At 38.3% G+C, this 18,844-nt stretch overlaps 2 protein-coding genes across 3 annotated transcripts; one reads left to right on the top strand and one right to left on the bottom strand.

Moving 5' to 3' along the window:
• Positions 1-1,447: 1,447 nt before the first annotated feature.
• Positions 1,448-17,170, bottom strand: LOC114516328 (solute carrier family 22 member 16-like). 2 transcript variants are annotated; one of them, XM_028535771.1, is made up of 10 exons: positions 17,014-17,170; positions 9,326-9,632; positions 8,543-8,771; positions 6,580-6,778; positions 4,948-5,154; positions 4,009-4,143; positions 3,642-3,733; positions 3,069-3,177; positions 2,806-2,878; positions 1,448-1,795 (listed from the first exon to the last, which is right to left on the bottom strand). In XM_028535771.1, exons 2-10 carry the CDS (start codon positions 9,617-9,619, stop codon positions 1,580-1,582), a joined length of 1,554 nt encoding a protein of 517 aa, XP_028391572.1. In that variant the 5' UTR covers positions 9,620-9,632; positions 17,014-17,170; the 3' UTR covers positions 1,448-1,579. The 2 variants fall into 2 exon arrangements, with proteins under 2 accessions (XP_028391572.1, XP_028391580.1); XM_028535779.1 differs by having other exon boundaries at positions 3,642-3,703.
• LOC114516343 lies at positions 11,516-13,555 on the top strand. Its single transcript, XM_028535791.1, has 2 exons — positions 11,516-13,122; positions 13,510-13,555. The coding sequence occupies exon 1, from the start codon at positions 11,639-11,641 to the stop codon at positions 12,806-12,808; it is 1,170 nt and encodes a 389-aa protein (XP_028391592.1). The 5' UTR covers positions 11,516-11,638; the 3' UTR covers positions 12,809-13,122; positions 13,510-13,555.
• Positions 17,171-18,844: the final 1,674 nt, after the last annotated feature.

Below are 18,844 nucleotides of genomic sequence, written 5' to 3'. Positions count from 1 at the left end.
GCCGAAGAAAATACGGGTATATATTGGAAATGGTTAGTCCTAAAGTAAGAGAAAAAACAGTGAAATAGGATACAAGATTGCTTGAGAGAGATTGAAGAGCGAGTATGGTTACCCCAAACATTTGATAAACTCACATGGACTATAATCACTGACTTGACTCCTGTAAGAGGAAACAATCATAATAAAGTTCTAGATTTCTACGACAAATTAAACAGAAATTTCGATGCACTTTAAACTCTAGATCAAAGTGGAAAACTTTCTGGATTTGTTATGACAACAATTAGCAAATTACCACGTGTCAAATGACTCAAATCTGACTTAGTGCGATCAGACGACGACTCAGAAGAATGGTCAATGGACTGAATGGAGGATTTGCAAAAATGGATTCGACAAAATAAAGTGGACGACAAAGCGACAAAGAATAATAAAAACCGGAAGGACACTGGTACCAAAAGTCATCGGGACCCCCCAGACCTCACTGTGTTTTTTGTGGACATAAAAACCACTGGAGTGATCAAAGAAAAACAGTGAAGCGACTATCATGTGTTTCAACTGTGGTCGTGCAGGTCACAATGGAAATTTTATTTAAATCGTTTTCGGAATAATATTAGTTGCAATAAGATCATTTGCAATATGAAAGACATTCCCTTAAGGGACGCAAACTTTAGAACTACAACTTGGATTTAAACCTCCCACTACAACTGGGAAAGCCATCGCCTGTACCATGCACTAAAACACAATTATTAGGAATGTGCCGATACCATATTATCGGTACTATTGAGACAACTATATCGATGCTTTTTAATTACACCAAGCATTTTCAAAATTATGCCCTGTACAGAAGGTAAAAAATCATTTTACAAAATGAACACAAACGTTTGGGCTCGCATTGTAAAAACAATTAATTTCAATGTTATTTGAGGTGGCAACTGCTTAAATATATTTATTATAAATTATGGCTTTTCAAAATCCTCTATTGTGATTGGTTGACGAGTGGTCCGTATTTGGACCAGTATTCCGGAGATGTCTCATGCAGTTCAGCCATCTAATAAACAGATTATTGACCAGGGGCCAGTTGTATAAAAGACTAGTTAGCTTTTAACTGTATATAGTTAAGGACATAATTGGCCAACCAGAGTTGTGTATTTCTGAGTTAACTAGGATTTATCTACGCAAAATGTAGTTAAATAGTTTTATACAACCGGCCCCAGCTTGTTCGGTCTGAACATTGAAATATCAGACCGGGTTTTTTTGCATCCATACTACATAAACTGTCAATGTTGTGCAGAATAATTCAAACACACGCTTTACTGTTTGATTATTTATTTCACACACGCTTTATTTCTGTAGATTTTAAAAATTATGACAAACTTGTCTGACGTTGCTTCGTTATTTATTAATTTACGATGATATTTTTAAAAAGTAGAGTTTCACCACCCTAAAACTCTCCTTGACATGAAACGCTCCTGAGCATCTGGCCCAAACCTTAATTCCTCTTTATGCAATCGGTAAATACAAAATACAACTAAGCACTACTAATTGGTTAATTTGATTTAAATCGTAAAATCGTAGTCAATATTTAGTTTCTCGTCACTTCTTTTTCAACGCAGTTACTTTTCTCGTTTCCGGTTGGTACCAACAAATCGATTTCCTTTTCTTTCCCCGTTGCCTTTAAATCTCTCATTGTCTCCATAGTCGCTTTTCCTTTGCTTTCTGGTAGGAATAATGCAAATACTGCTGCCTGAAGGCATATTACAGCGAATATACTGTACGGCAGTGCAGAATGCACACGAATCTGAAAAGAACATTTACACGGGTGATTGGTGATCTGTGAGAATACCATGCCATGGGGCTATACTTATAGGTTAGCATGCACTGCCCATGCCCACTGGTGGGAAGTACCCTTGAATGAGTCGATGACGTCACAACAAAATTTTAGATAAAATAAAGTAATGTATAATAAAATAATCAGGGCCGGGAGTCAGTGTAATTGTCAGCAGTGCACGCTTTTATTATGGAATAATACGGATAGTTCAACATAATTTATGTGCATATTAAACAAAAATTGGCACTAAATCTTCGAATCTTTTTACGCTTTATATATGATGAGATTTCAAAGTGTTTGTGTCGATCTGCCTCGCAACGAAGCTGTATGCCGTATCGCTCAAATTCTCAGGCAAAAGTATTTAGTATCTAACATGGGGTTTAGCAGACTTAAGGCGATCCCCAAATTTAGGCCTGTCCGAGTAATGCACGCATGCGCGGCTAATGTATGCATGGATTGTATATATCTACCATCTTTACAAATATCCTAGGAAATCAGTGCGGGAAAGTAATTGAAACAAGTATATTTGGCTGAACAGGAAAATTTCCGTGTGTGAAAAGGTTGCCTCATTTGAATTTGATTGATTGCTTGGAATGTTTCAACCGGTCAATGTTACTGCTTTGCACTTATCATTGCGGTCATAATTCATGCAGGTGCATTTCAGAGTGAGATTTCGCCTCGCATAACGTGTCAATAACATATCGCTATCATTCCCTACAAACATAAGATTTCTTATATGCGACGAATTTTTATAACTGTATAAGATAGATTTAATTACATTTTTTCATGACAGATTATAGTAAACTGCTTCCTACGTCAGAATGAAATCCATCGCATAATGGCCTTTTGGAAACGCAACATTTTAACTTTTAATCCATGAAATTCGGCAAGAAAACGATCTCTTTTTCAATTAACCGGTTACTAAACTGTCTGAAAAAAGTTAGCTGTATTGAAGTAATTTCAGTATACTGATTTCTTACAAGCCAAATGACGTAACTGGAAGCAAATGAACCAATTCTTGCCACAGCTGAGGATGTAGACATTCCAGTTGATCTGTAAATAGAACGTCTTTACAGTTAATAATTTTCAATAAGTAAAAGTAAACGGCGTAACAAACAAGTAGCATTTTGTAGTATATATTAGCCCTTGGTTATATACGTGAGTGCATGTTTGTTAACACTGTGTGAAATATAAAGGCCCAAAAGGTCCTGGGAACGAGGTTGTGTGTGAAAGAAAGATTTACCTAATCACTGTCGGGTAAAGTTCTGATGTCCATAAATAACAGATAACGAAGCAGAAACCAATGGAAAATTTAGCTATGATAGCCGCCGTAACACGAATACCAACATTAGCTGAAGAAGAAAGATCAGTCATTTGAGATTAATTGTCAATTTAAATTAACTTTACACTGCGCTGCGCAATATGAAACACTGAGCGTGAAAGGCATGATGGGTTATGTATGTTCCCTGGGTTCCGTTGCGCATATATTTGATATCGCCTACAACGTAATACGATTCCTTTCAAACCGATCATTGCGGCAATATTAACCGCATACCGCTCGCCATCATAGTCTGCATGCAAGCATATCCTTGTAAAAGCTGCATAAAGCAACACAAGCAATAGAAAATTTCCTTTCCAATTTCGAAAACATGTGAAAAGCGCATATTCCTACCGTGATTTTTCAATCGAAGCAACCCAGTTACAGACACTTTGATAGTTTGATTTCAGAACATTGAGAGACGTATCGCACTTGTGGGCAAAACTGAAATTTGGGCACGGAATATCTAATGCCATTCGATAGAAATAATTTACTAACCAGGAGTCGGATCCGCTGGAATTGAAGCCGAAATCGCGGACGCCACCATTGTCGTTACCAGACTAGAAATAGTACATAGTTTACGACCAAATCTACGATAAAGATATAAATAATTGTCTGAGTATATATTTATCTATACGATGGCCAGCATACAGGGCCTTTGCTGGACATATAATTGGAAGGCCGGTGCATATTTTTAATAATCATACCATGAACTCGAGTCGTATATCGCCTTTTTGAGATAAACAGCGATAAGCGGGGCTATGAACATGTATGACACGAGAAATTCTTATACAAACTTCATAGAGTCAAATACATACACATGCAAGTGATAAAATCAATGGGTAGTACAAATTTTTTTATTAACCTGTCAACAGTCCAAATAACAAGAAAATTTGCCGGCAAACCCACAGCCATGAGCAGGAAAAAATTCAGGTACCTATTCCCACCAAGATCAACTGAACCCCAAGACACACCGTAGTACACATGAGCAACAGTAAACCTGTATATAAGTGACGAAACGAAATACGAGTTGATGCGAAGCTGATGAGCACGTGTCAAACTTTAGAGTTCATTCAAAGCTGCTTGGCGTTCATACTTGCATGTTGCATTAAACATGCACAACAGTTTTTCTAATGGGAAAGAACCTAGCTTGCACTTCAATCGAAGCGACAGAGAGAACCGTCATTTAAAATGTAGTCAGATAATTGATGATGTTGCATATAGTATCGGAGTGTAAGACCTGCACATGCATGCATATATCGCATAAGGCTGAGAATCTGGTGCGTTCAAAAAACAGGTGTGCAGGAATCAGGATTAACTATAGTATATGTACGTTTCATTGGAGAGAAAAAAATTGGGTGCATGGAATATAGCGCCGCACTATAAAGCGAAAACGTGTAAAACATAACACGAATAAAGACTGTCCCATGCAGCTGTTGTTCTGACAGTTCGTATGTAGCCTACCACACAGTTCAAGAAATATTTTGGGAACGGAGCTCGATGACATGGCAAAGCCTATACATTATCTGAACAATTAAACAACGTAACTGAACTGATTTTATAACTACATGTAACTATACATGTAGTTATATATGTAGTTAGTTATAATAAAAATAATAACAATAATTCTTGCAAAGCATCGTGGTTTTAAAGATAGTCAAAAAATGCTACGAAAGCTCAAAATGGGTAAATTCTATTGCTCTTTTCAATTGACTCTAGGGCAATATATATTATCGTTTATTCAGTTATATATGTAGTTAGATATATCGTTTTTTATACATGTGATAAATATGAATAAACGTACCACAGATTCCAGCAAATTAAAGTAATTTTCGCCACTTTCCATGACGAGAACAGTTGCCTAAAGCTAGCTCGTTGTAAATTGATGGGTTTTTCAAGGGCATCGTCGGGTAAAGTCCTTTTGTTCATATTGGCGACCTTCAAAAGTTGCTTTCTTGCTTTGTCTTCGCTATCGCTTAACAACAACCATCGCGGTGATTCTGGTATGAACCTGACGTGAAAAAGTAGAAGGCATGCATTTCGAACAACGGTTTATGCAAAGTGGAAATGCTCATGCAGTATACATTGTTGGCATCGCATTAGTTTTTATCCGTTTAATTATCAGCTATAGGGGTCGGTTGTTCAAACCTAGGTTATCACTGTGGTTATCACTAACCCCATGGGTTATAATATTTTACTCCGCTGTTTTGGTTTATCATGTGCTTCAGCACCGCAGTTCGTTTCGCAATCGTAATCGCAATATAGTCAATTTACTTATTTACTAAAATATTAAGATTGTCAATTTCGATTATGCTATTTGACAAGGAGCTCCATATAGGCATAGTGATACTGCTCGATATTCAAATGATCGTTGTCCAGCAGCAGATCTATAGCCTGGAATAGCCTGGTATATTTAATTTTTGTACGTTCCTAGTATTTCTTTCATGTACTACTTATAATCGTTTTTGAAATAGTCCAGCAAGATAATCAAGCGCTAGTCCATATAGACGTTTGAAGTTGAAGGTATTGCAACATGCTAGCAATAGGTAACCAGTTTAATTGTTTGAGTACTGGTGAGATATGATCATATTTTCCTCTTCCTGTCATTATTCTCGCTGCAAAATTTTGAACTCTTTGTAACTTTTCAATATTTTTCTTTGTAGTACTAGACCAAACAGTTGAACAGTAATACAGTTTTGAAAATATACTAAGGATGACATGGTACTTTCCAAAGTCTTCCAAAATCAAATAGGTGTTTAACGCTATTTATCTGACATAAGTTGAAACAGCGTTTAATATATGTTCATGAAACTCTATATATTACCACTTTTCGTACATATCTAGGTGTAGTAGGTGTAAAATGAAACTTATCAGACTCTGAAACATTTAAAGAGACGCTTTCCAGTGGTGCAGGCAGGGTGTGTAATTCTATTAAAGATAAAGATTCTTTAGATGCCATGGATCCATGTGCATGGGGTGAAGAAGTTATTGAAATTATTAATTTGCAATCTCATCGATGTCCTTTGTGTAACTTGCCGAGTACTTTCTTGACGTGGAATACAATTTCTTATTATATTTTCCACTTGGGACTATAATATATCATGACTATTTTCTAGTGCTTTCTTTACATGTTCTCTTTCAGCATTTCTCAGTTTGGATTTCACTTGTCTACGAATTTCACGATACTTTTGCCAATCAGTTGACTGGCGCCGCAAGAACGATAATTTGGGGGGCAATATTCAATACTTACACTTGTAATTTTTCCGCGATTATATAGATGTGAACGGGTGAATTAGTTACTGCTGTTCAAATAAGGAATCTTATAGCTACATGAGAGCATCCGTAACGAATAACTCCTAATTCACATCTATCAAAAATATTAAAAACTATCGTAATTTTATTCAAGCCTCTTTTACCCATGCATTACGCAACTTACCAGATTATCACCAAGACAGGTGCAGCACACGCAGCAGTTATTAGTGCGAACGTTCTCCATTCCCGGGCGAAGAATGCAATCAGGGGTAACGTTGCGACACCAAGCGTGAAAAACGTGAAGAGAACAAAGCTAAGCCATGAGCGATATTTCGCCGTCGTATATTCCATCATTAACGGATACGAAGAGCAATTTTGAAAACCTTTCAAAGACGTATAATCAAAAAATTTGAAATTTGTGCTGCATGCGTTCCTATGCTGTTAGCTACATGAATCCTGTACTAGTTAATTCTTGCTAACAAACTATAGCAGTCTCAAGATATAGAAAATGAAAATGACTGCGATTGAAGTTCAGCAATTCTATGCACTAATGATGACCCCGAAGTAAACAACTCAAAACGCTCTAGAAATGCCCAATTAATAAAAATAGGACAAAAGAATGTTGCACTATAGATCTCACGAACATGGGTTGTTATCAAGTTGCAACCATATGTTAAGTTGAAACCGGCAGGCAATTGATTTCTTTGCTTTAAACAAAGAACAGAAAGGTTATGTCATGAATTATGGGAACCACTGAGCATTTTAATAAAATATAAAACAATAGAAACTCCGTAAAAAGTAAACATTTTGAAACTGAATATAGTTTTCGACGTTATACGACTAACTGAATATAGCCATCATCAGGAAAAGAATGACGATGGTATTACATAAGTACAAGTGCATGTATAGACCTATTCGAAAAAGAGCAAGAGACCTGTGGCGAGGTACACCAAAGCAAGGCTACTCAGATTTTCATTTTCGGAATTTGAAACTCATGTTTACTTTCACATTTCCGCTAGCTGGACCTGTCAGAAGCTACAAAAACGATGTTTCAATCAAAATCCAGAAAAAAAGCAAATAATTTTGGACTTATTTTGGCTGAAAAAAACCTGACTAGCCTCGTTTTTGTATAACTCGCTACAGGTCTCTTGCTCTTTTTCGAATAGGTCTTTATAGAAGACTATATAGTAAAAGACTATATAGTAAAGCAACTAGAGATGTTCAATTAAACATCAATAGATCTTTAGAAGCCTTTGTTCCGTGGTTAAGGATAGGTTTTTTAGAAAGAAACCTATCCTTAACCACGGAACAAAAGCTTCTAAAGATTTATTGATATTTAACTAAACATATCTAATCACTTCACTATATATATACTTGCATGTACATATATAATGTCATCGTCATTCTTTTCCTGATGATGATTATATTTTAGTCCAAACGTCGAAAATTATATATTTCAAAATGCTTAATTTTTACGGAGTTTCTATTGTTTTATATCATGAATGTTTGCCAAATTTAGAGGTTGTACCCGAGATTAATTCAGCGAGGCTTTAGATAATTTTGAGGTATTAAAATAAGTGTTTTTGAAACAAAACAAGCACATGCTATTTTTAGGTTATTACACGACCACCATGCAGGATCATGTTATTTTCTCATCTCAATACCTCAAAGTAAAAAAAAATGTTACAGTGCATGTAAAACATATCATGTAACTCTAAAGCCTGATTTTCACCACTCGCAGATAGACGCCGATGCTCGGAGATGCTGACTTGGTAGCAGTCGGCGAGTATCGCAGAAAGGCGGTTTTCATCAACGCAATCTGTCGGTTCTTCGTGTATTTTGGACAAGAAGGCGGAAATTAGAACACTGGGCTCGAAATTAGGATCATTAGCATTTTACAATTGTCGGCGAAGTCCGTAAATGCGGTTTTCATGGTTTTATCAGTCGCAGCCTATCTGCGACAAACGCCGATCGTTGTAAGAAAACTTTTTTTTTTCTTTTGTGACCATCGTCGGGGACAGTCGCAGATGCATTACGATGAGCAGTTTTCACCAATTACGATGCTCGGCATGCATCTGTCGTAATTTTGATATCGGCGAGCATCGCCGACTATCTGCGAGTGATGAAAACCAGGTTTAAATAGCTACCGTAACCAAATCCAAACAATAGTCGACAAAATATAAAGACCAGGAAATGTTTGGGGTAGACCACAACAATGGCTGCAACGACATTGGCCAGAAATCCCGCGAAAACCAGTTTTCGTCTTCCAAATTTATCAGACAAGAGCCCACCAATCGGTAGACCAATCAGCATTCCAACCCATGAGGCTGACTGAGCAAATGACAAAAGAATTGAATCATCGCATACCAGGTCATACTGAATGGAAAAATACAGGAGTTAAACTTTGCTTCACAACAGCGCAAGTAAACACTTCAATTTATGCTTGTACTCTTCTCATCAGCATGCACATCCACTTTTTCGGAGGAAAAGTATCTCCAATGACCCCATCCTTCGTCTGTTTACACCAAGTTTCTGCTTCATTTGTTAACAATATTTTAATTAACAGAGGCGTAGGAGCCGGAAGGCACGTGCGTGAAGGGACCAAGAATGCCCTACGTGTTCCCACTTATTCGTAGCAGCTTTGGCAATCAAACCGTCCCTATACATACGGTATTTTTAACTGCCTTTTCATTAACTAAAAGTGACCCAGGAAGCTGGTGCTCTCCCCAAGCTTCCTATATATACCCTTGATTTAATATTAATTTTGTTAAACACGGATTTGTTCCCTGCTCGGGGATACCTTGTAAATGTTTTCCCATTTTAATTTTCCCAATACGAAAATGAAATGAAATCAGAAACACCAACACGTGTATAGAACTTTCGTTTTTGCCTTTTTGTTATATTAGCCACTAGGACATCTAACAGCTTACCTCGGTAACGATGGATGTAAAATCGTCTACAAACGTCCACGCTTCCCTCGGCATTTTACACCTGGCTTTGTAATCTTTGCTAGTTAATGTTATGGATGTGTTAAATCTACACACCGTGTTGTTCATGTAACCCTCAACACATTTCCAATCAGGTTCGGCTGCAATAAACGCCACTATCGAACCATTAATAGCGGTAGCAGCAAAGGTACAATATCCAATCAAAGTGATGATGTACCATTGATACCGGCGAAATTCGCCGATCTTTTTGAACACTTCATCAATCGTTACGGTCATGATAGATTCGAGCCTGAAAATATTTGGGGAAAATACGGTTACACAATATGTCAATATGTTATTTACCAGACTGGTGGTCCGTATAGGGAAATATTTCCCGAGGGACGTTTTTGAGACCGAGGGAAATATTTCCCTATACGGACCAACTAAACTCTTAACTCGTAGACTCAACAACAGCGACAAAAAAAACAATCAAAACCTCATTCGTTTAACTTAGATATATTTATTATAATTCACTTCCATTTATCATGATAATCATTTAGTCCGTGTTTAATATAAATAAGTCAAAAGTTGGCGAGTAAATCTTTAGAAAAACAGAACAATTACGCTTTCGCTCGAGAATAAAATATAGGATTCCGGACAGCCAATCAGATTGCAGGAAAGCTAGAATTCCGCTCGCTGCTGATTTGTAATAAAACAAGACGCTTGCTTAGCGTTTAAAGGAGCTGCGACAACGATTTATTTTGATTGGCCAAAATGAAGATTGGCCGTGTGGGAGAATAAAGCCTGCATTCAAAAAGCTCACTCATACTCACACTCATTGCGATCGAGTGACGGCATAAAAATTTTGTTAATGCTTGTCAATGAGAAAGAACACTGAAAATCAAGCCCTTATTCGATTGGAAATACCGCCATGGAAACGTTATGAGAAAGTTAAGATCTCTTACTTAATACGTTTTAGTGTGAGTGAGCTGTTAGAAAACAGGCGTAAGTCTTGCGCGAAAAAAAAATGATCGAATTATAGACTCTCGCTTTCTACTAATTCAACTCCCTTAGTTCTAACACATCATCCCTTCAATTTTGCTGTTAGGGATATCTTGGGATATCCGGGACACATTGGTTCACACCTCTCCACAGCAAAACTGTTCAAAGCCCAATGGCACATTCCCATGTGGCATTTGCCAATGTAAAACATGCTCATTCACCGATTCCAGCACTGTTATTTCGGCTCCCAATTCACAGTTTTTCATCAGGCACCATTTCACATGCCCCTCCTTCAACCTTATTTATTGCATCTCATGCATTTAACAAATGTAGTTTACTATATATCTGCGAAACTGGAAGATCTCTAAGGATAAGATTTGGTGAACACCGTAGGTCGGTTAACAACCACGATAACACCAAGCCTGTTGCCAGACACTTTACCTCTGGTAATCATTGTGTCAGGGACATGAAAATTAGAGCCCTCTGTCCCATTTCCGGTACTAACGAAAGCCGTAAACGACAAGAAATGCGACTCGTCCATAGTCTTGGCACAGTCTTTCCATCCCTCTGGCATAATTATGAAAGACTCTCTTTCATTTAAGACTTCTTCTTTACTTCACCCATAGTAATATGACTCCCATTTCTTTGTTTACATTAAAACTGGTTGTAATACGTTTTCGTTGCTGATCAGGCTTCCCTCATTGCGGGCTATTCTCAGCCCACAATGAGACGTCTCTTTGGCAATGAAATGCATGTATTCCAATTTGTTTTTATTTTTGTTTTCCATTGGCCCATTTTCATCAAGTGTTTTGCCCCCATACAAAACATGTATTCTCCCCTATTTATTTTCATACTAACTCTCCTGACGAAGGCCCTCAGGTCGAAACGTCGAGAGGCGTTTTGTCTATTTTACGCAGTTGTTATACCACATTTGATGCTTAGAAATTAAATCAGTGAATATTTGGGATCAGTCAAACTTTAAACGTTTTTTAATATCAGTGGAGGGGATAGAGAAACTTAGACAGTATTTTCAATTATCCTGAAGTTAAAGTGGAGCATATAATGTATTGCCATTTGAGTTTAGGAGTATAAAATGCATTCTATTTCGTCACTGGTGACGTCGTGACAGAGTCACATGAGATAGCACGCGCCTGCTCACATCAGTGTACGCCAGCTTTTGTTTCACGTCGGTTGTTCAATAACGGCAAAGATTAGATATATAAGTATATCTACACTTTGATACGGCAGTTATTCCACAAAAGACGCTTTTGTGGTGCACAAGACCGTAGACGAATTACAAACTTCATAATTGCCATGTCTGAGGGCAACATCGCCATCGGAAATGATTTTGAGCGAGATGGACATGTAGACGAAGCGCACGACGATGCGGTTGACGTCTCTGACGAATATGCAAAGCGACTACTTGAGGACACACCAGGTGACGAGGTCAATACTACCAATGACGAGATCCTTGCCTTCTTAAAAATGATGCATGTTAATATGCAGAACATAGATTCCCGTCTTGAGCAAGTTGAAAATATAAACGTGGCGAATTTGGCGCCAAAACATGGCTCTGACCATGGCAGTCGTAAACGGAAGGCGACCAAAAGCCTGAGTGTTTTGCACCAGGAAACCATCGACTCAGATGATGAGGATGCGTTACTATCTAAAGTTTTAGCTGACACTGCTGACCCAGCAGAAAAAGCATCAAATACAAGCTCTAACGATCCCAAAAATTTGGGAGACGCTGATACGTTGTTGTCAGACCTTGCTCAAGAACTTACCGAACAGGAACCTACTTCTCCTGCGGTGAATGACGATTTAGCGGCAATGCTAAACAAGCGTTGGGCGGAGAAATTGTCCGACAAGAAACTAACCGGGAAACTTGATTCAATTCATCGCCCTGATAATTGCTCGGCTCTGGTGGTGCCTCGTGTAAATCCAGAAATTTGGTCAAACCTTCCCAAATTTGTTAAACGGAAGGACCTTCGTACTGCGAATATTCAGCGGAATTTGTCGAAAGCCGGCAGCTCCTTAATCTGTACCACAAATAAGCTTCTTGCCGCTCGGCAGCAGACCATTGAGGTGGACCCCACTGAGATTATTAAATCCAACATGGATATTATTGCCATTCTTGGCCATGCCTTCGTCGAACTATCCCATCATAGGAGAGATGCCATAAAGCCAAATCTCAACAAGGAGTTTGTGGCCCTTTGTTCTGAAAAAGTGCCGGTCACCGCCAATTTATTTGGCGATGACCTACAAGCTGAGTGCAACAATATTAAAACCTCACATAAACTCAGCCAATCAGCTAGCAAAGGCCGAGATAAAATGGATAGACGAAGATATACCGCTACTCCATATCCTTCACGCAATACCAGCGAATCTCCACGGCAGCCTTTTTTATCCCAAAGGAAACCATGGCGAAACAACAAGCCATGGTTTCCAAAGTCAGCATCCAAAGGCCAAAAACAGCAACAGTAAGCCTGGAAAATAATTCACATTTTACGGTGAGTTCTCACAAACAATACATAAGCAAGCTGATATCTGATTTACATAAACAGGTTAGTTGTTTTCAGGCGGGACAAATTTCCTTTTGTCTGTCCGAATGGACAAAACTTACATCTGACAAAGAGATTTTGAATATGGTTAAAGGATATACTATTGAGTTGCTTGAGGAACCTCCTCCTAATGGCACTCGATCAAATTATCAATTTAGTACCACTGAGGAACAAGTTATTGAACTTGAGATATCCAAACTTGTTACAAAGAGGGTTATAATCCCTTCTCAACATGAGGTGGGTGAATTCATGTCACCAATTTTTCTATGTCCAAAAAAGGATGGTACACATCGCATGATTTTAAATTTAAAGCATTTAAATGCCTTTGTTGATAATTACCATTTTAAGATGGATACCTTGTGGTCTGTTATAAAATTGATGACTCCATTTTGTTTTATGGCCTGCATAGACCTTAAAGATGCCTATTACTCTGTACCTGTGGCATACTCAAGTCAAAAATATCTAAAATTTTGTTGGAAAGGTCAATTATATCAATACACATGCCTTCCCAATGGTCTCTCCAGTTGTCCCAGAAAGTTCACAAAATTGCTTAAACCTGTTTATACAGCTTTACGAAAAAAGGGGCACATATCCTCTGGTTACATAGACGATTCCTATTTACAGGGTACTACCTTCCTTGACTGTGCCCGTAATGTCGTAGACACAGTTGAATTGTTCACAAAATTAGGGTTGGTTATACACCCAGAAAAATCTGTGTTTGAACCCACACAGACCTTAGAATTTTTGGGGTTTCTATTGAACTCCACTCTCATGAGAGTATCTCTTACCCCTCAAAAAATAGATAAGGTTCAGAAAGCTTGTATTTCACTTTTACACAAAGCAAATAAAGTGATAATTAGAGAGGTGTCCCGTGTTATTGGCCTCATTGTTGCTACCTTCCCAGGTGTCATGTTTGGGCCCCTATACTATCGAGGCTTAGAACATGAAAAGACTCAAGCTCTCAGGTTAGCTCATGGTAATTTTGACTGCCATATGCAGTTATCTCAAGCTGCCATTGCAGAACTACAATGGTGGGTCAAATTCCTTCCCACATCCTATAATGTAATTAGCCATGGCATCCCAGATATCATAATTAATACTGATGCCTCACTTATAGGTTGGGGAGGGGTCTTCCAGGACATTACATGTGGGGGCCATTGGTCTCTATCGGAGCAAACTCTCCATATTAATTGTTTGGAGTTGCTTGCTGTATTTAATACCTTACAATCCTTTAAGACAATTGTAGAACATAAACATGTCAAAGCCTTGATTGATAACACTACAGCTGTAGCATGTGTTACCCATATGGGAACTAGTCATTCAGAGTTGTGTAATAATATCACCAAACGTATTTGGGAGTGGTGTATCAACCACCATGTCTGGTTATCAGCTGCCCATATCCCTGGTTGTGAGAATAATGCAGCTGACAGGGAGTCACGAAAACTCAGAGATGAAACTGAGTGGATGCTTGACAAATCTGTCTTTAATACTATTGTTGCAAGGATGCACCTAAATCCCTGTGTCGATCTTTTTGCATCCAGACTTAACCATCAGGTGGAACAGTATGTGTCATACCAGCCTGACCCCCAGGCCATAGCTGTAGATGCCTTTTCACTTAATTGGGGAAATTATGACGTTTTCTACGCCTTTCCACCTTTTAGTTTAATCACACAAGTTCTGCAACAAATACAAGACCAATGTGCTACAGGGCTGTTGATTGTTCCAGACTGGCCCACACAAATCTGGTATCCGAAGTTGATGAGAATGTTGATCGGTCAGCCTGTGCTCATTCCCCCACAACAGAAGTTACTTTACCTGCCTTACAACTTACAAAAGATTCATCCTCTCCACAAAACGATATGGCTGCTGGCTTGCCACTTGTCAGGAGATGTCTGCAAGACGAAAATATTCCAACAACAGCTTCCAAATACATCCTTAAATCATGGCGAACAGCCACACAGAAACAGTACAACACTTATTTCAAACAGTGGGAGATTTTCTGTAATACCAGAAGGATACATCCAATTTCAGCTCCTCTGAAATATGCCCTGGAATTTCTGGCACAGTTGGCTGATCGTGGTCTAGGATATAGTGCTGTGAACACTGCTCGTAGTGCGCTATCTTCAGTGTTAGTATTACCCAATGGAAACAGTTTTGGACAACATCCATATGTCAGACGATTGTTGAAAGGCGTTTTCGAAACCAAGCCTGCGCTTCCCCGATACTCTGTGGTTTGGGATGTTGGAGTTGTATTAAATTATTTAAAGAATCTTGGACCCAATAACGAACTTACGTTAAAAAACTTAACTCTAAAATTAGTTATGTTGCTTGGACTTCTGTCTGGTCAACGTAGCCAGACATTGCATTGCTTGAACATTCATGATATGTTCATGGAAGAGTCTAAATGTGTTTTTCTGCTTACAAAATTGCTGAAAACTTCTGCACCTAATCATCATTTGACGCATGTGGAATTCTTGGCTTATCCACAGGATCCACGGCTTTGTGTGATAAACTGTTTGAAAACCTATTTGGAAAGAACTAAATCACATCGTTCTAATTCATCTCAACTGCTTCTGAGTATTCAGAAACCCTTTCAGGCTGTGTCTCGGGACACAATATCGCGATGGCTGAAATCAGTTTTGGAAATGGCAGGGATTGATACTACAATATTTAAAGCACACAGCACTCGAACTGCATCAACGTCTTATGCCAAAGCGAAAGGAATTTGCGCCGATACAATTATGAAGGCCGCAGATTGGCAATCAGAGATGACCTTTGCGAAATTCTATGATAAGCATATTGTGAATGACAATTTTGGTGACAAACTACTAAACCTGTAGTTGAACAAATCGTGGTTTACCATGTGTCGCGCTTGCGGCTAATTGTTTGGTTGTTCTTATTATTGTTATTCATGTAATGTAATTACATTATGTAATTCGAAATACATGGGTTAAAGTTATTGTTGTTTTTCCTATGTACGTAGTGGATTCTGAATCATGGCCACTGCTTTAAAATCTCATGTGACTCTGTCACGACGTCACCAGTGACGAAATAGAATTGAAATTAAACGAGACTTACCTGTAAGTTGAAGTTTAAGTATGATTCTATGAGTTACTGGTGGGAGTGCGGAGTCACATGCCCAAACCCAATCTTCAATGATTATCTAATTCTTGCCCACCCCTTTTGGTGGCCATTCTTCAGTTTTTCAAACCTGATGTGAGCAGGCGCGTGCTATCTCATGTGACTCCGCACTCCCACCAGTAACTCATAGAATCATACTTAAACTTCAACTTACAGGTAAGTCTCGTTTAATTTCAATTAATTATAATAATATTATACAGTTGTATGACAGTGAACGCAGCTTGCACATTCTTCCCAAGGCCCAACCTCGTAGGTAATAAAACTCTGGGACGGAGGTTGGCTAAGGCTTAGCTCTATTGCCGCCAGTTCTAAAAGGGTACGCGCGAAGGTCATCTAGTGGTATCATGCAGTTCCACCTTATTGTCCGTATATATATATATTGTGAAAGAAAGCGATCATAAAGCCTGGTTTTCATTCATCGTATTTCAATTTTTTGTCCATCGAAGAAAATTATATACTTCATTGATCACAGACAATAGATCGTAGACCATCACCGATGAATTACGACGTATGAAAACCACGCTTATAAAGAGTCGATCGCGCGACATTTTGCACAGAATGAAAATCCGACGTGAAATTCATAAAAGCTTCCAGATGGACGCTAACAAAAACAATCTTATTAGAAAATTCAACAGGTATAATCGTCACGATCTATAGTTAACAAAGTCAGAGGGTTTTAAAAGCGAAGTAAAATCGGATTTTTAACAATAGTGGTTTTGTTTACATTAACATAGCGCGCGTCGTAGATTAGATGCATCTTATTAATTAATTAAGCTATATTAGGCTGCATGCGGAGGCCTCTGTGTTCTACAGTTTAGCGTACATCTAGATGAATATACTACTGATCAGGAGCTTTTATATGTCTATTAATATGAAGATAATTTTTGAATGAGAATTCACATAGCGCATTAGGCTAGTATTTAAGCTTATACTGTATATCACATTTATAACTCCGCCCGCTGTATAAACCTATTATAAATGGTATACCTTCTCAATTGTCCTGGAGATATTTCCTTTTGGTAATTTGATTGTTGGTTGGTTTTGGCACGACACTGCTGTCGTGTTCCGCTGTTGTACACTGCTAAGCTCAGTTCAAGAATGTTATGAGCTTATTCGTATATGGCGCATGACAGCCATGACTACGTATGAACATCTTTTTGTGTTCACAGCTGGGGCTTTTAGGTCGAGGTTCCAGGTCAAGGGTTTCCGGTTGAAAAACGTGACGTATATAATCCAATTTTAATGATATAAAATTAAGCTTGGTTTTGCCAGCTCAGAAAATTATTTCGGCTTTGCAAGGGGTTGCTGCATGCATGCATTTCGAATGATTTGTTAAATTCTAGCTAAAGGCCCACATGGTGAGCCAAAAAAACTGACGCCTTTGAAATTCAAATTAGCCGCATAGCGGCTGTAATGTGACAGAAGCATATCAAATAAGTTAACTCATTAATTAACCTCAAAGACTAAAACATAAAGTTTGTTCCTTTTGGAAGTTAAAATGCATTCTAAGCACTATAAATAAAAAAACAACAGTTTTATCAAATCGTTTTTCTAGCACACGCGCCACGTTGAATTAGTTCAATTGGTTTTAAACACTTTCGCATTAATTAACCGCGTCCTGTTGATTGTACACATGGGTCTGTGATGGGAATTGTCAAATTCCAGCCATAAGTTCCCGGCTAATTTGAATTTCAAAGATGTCAGTTTTTTTTACTCACCCTGAAAAGGGTGACCATGCACCGGACACGATGCGGCAACGCGACGCGAATTTTCACTTTTCAGAAGCACATAAATTGATTTCTGGAAGCAAAATTTGGAATCCATGGACACCAGAGCAGTCAAAATGTATTTATCGTATGCATGTATGTATATATGTAACCTTCCATCAACATTTGCTGGTTTTCATGAAGGGCGTCGATATGTATTATCGGTCGATATTGTATCCGTCGATTTGTATTATCGGTCGATATTGTATCCATCGATATGTATTATCGGTCGATATTGTATCCGTCGATATGTATTATCGGTCGATATTGTATCCGTCGATATGTATTATCGGTCGATATTGTATCCATCGATATGTATTATCGGTCGATATTGTATCCATCGATATGTATTATCGGTCGATATTGTATTCCGTCGATATGTATTATCGGTCGATATTGTATCCGTCGATATGCCGTATTATCGTTTGATATTTTATCCGTCGATATGTATCATCCTCAATATGTATTAGCAGTCAAAATGTATTATCGTGAAGTAATCTACAAGAATATTAAAATTTATTTGCTTTTGGAAAATGAAAAGTCGATGATCGCGCCGCGTTGCCAAAACGCGTCCGGTCTGCAGTGTGGGCCTTAATTCAACTTTTGATTCGAAATGGCTTGATTTTACGAAATTAACGCACTGGCCACTTAATTGTGCACGAGGAGAAATGGTATGTTCCTCATGGCGGTAGGGAAAAGAAGAAAAAAAAGAAAAGAAAAAAAAAACAATGGTAGGCATGCTGGAGGTTTGTATCCGGTTAACCTTTGCGAATCAAAGTTAATCTTTAGGGAAATCAGGGGATAGATAGGGTGAATGAGGGGTATATGAGTACAAAAAAACTTAGTAATTGGACGGCCTCGGCTTCCGGGGCAAGGAAAAGGGTATAGGTGAGAAAACAGTATATAAAATGTTTAAGTCTTTTTGTACTCATTTAAACCTCTTTACCCCTATTCATCCTCCTATTTACTCCTATCTATCCCTACTTTTTCCTATCCTCACATACCCCCAACTATCCCCTAACACAATTAAATGTTTGAAGAAAGCTTGCTTT

The sequence above is a fragment of the Dendronephthya gigantea genome, unplaced genomic scaffold (genome assembly GCF_004324835.1).
Source record: "Dendronephthya gigantea isolate DGI-Jeju-01 unplaced genomic scaffold, DenGig_1.0 000000F, whole genome shotgun sequence".
NCBI lineage: Eukaryota > Metazoa > Cnidaria > Anthozoa > Malacalcyonacea > Nephtheidae > Dendronephthya > Dendronephthya gigantea.
This window is presented reverse-complemented; position numbering and strand designations above follow the sequence as displayed.

Excerpts from the sequence above, each read along its gene's own strand:
- LOC114516328 (XM_028535771.1), bottom strand. The coding sequence starts at position 9,619 with ATGACCGTAACGATTGATGAAGTGTTCAAAAAGATCGGCGAATTTCGC. Across the intron at positions 6,779-8,542 it reads ATTGTTTGGATTTGGTTACG|GTTTTCAAAATTGCTCTTCG; the intron begins GTAGCTATTTAA and ends CGTCTTTGAAAG. Across the intron at positions 5,155-6,579 it reads CCTGTCTTGGTGATAATCTG|GTTCATACCAGAATCACCGC; the intron begins GTAAGTTGCGTA and ends TTTTCACGTCAG.
- LOC114516343 (XM_028535791.1), top strand. The coding sequence starts at position 11,639 with ATGTCTGAGGGCAACATCGCCATCGGAAATGATTTTGAGCGAGATGGA.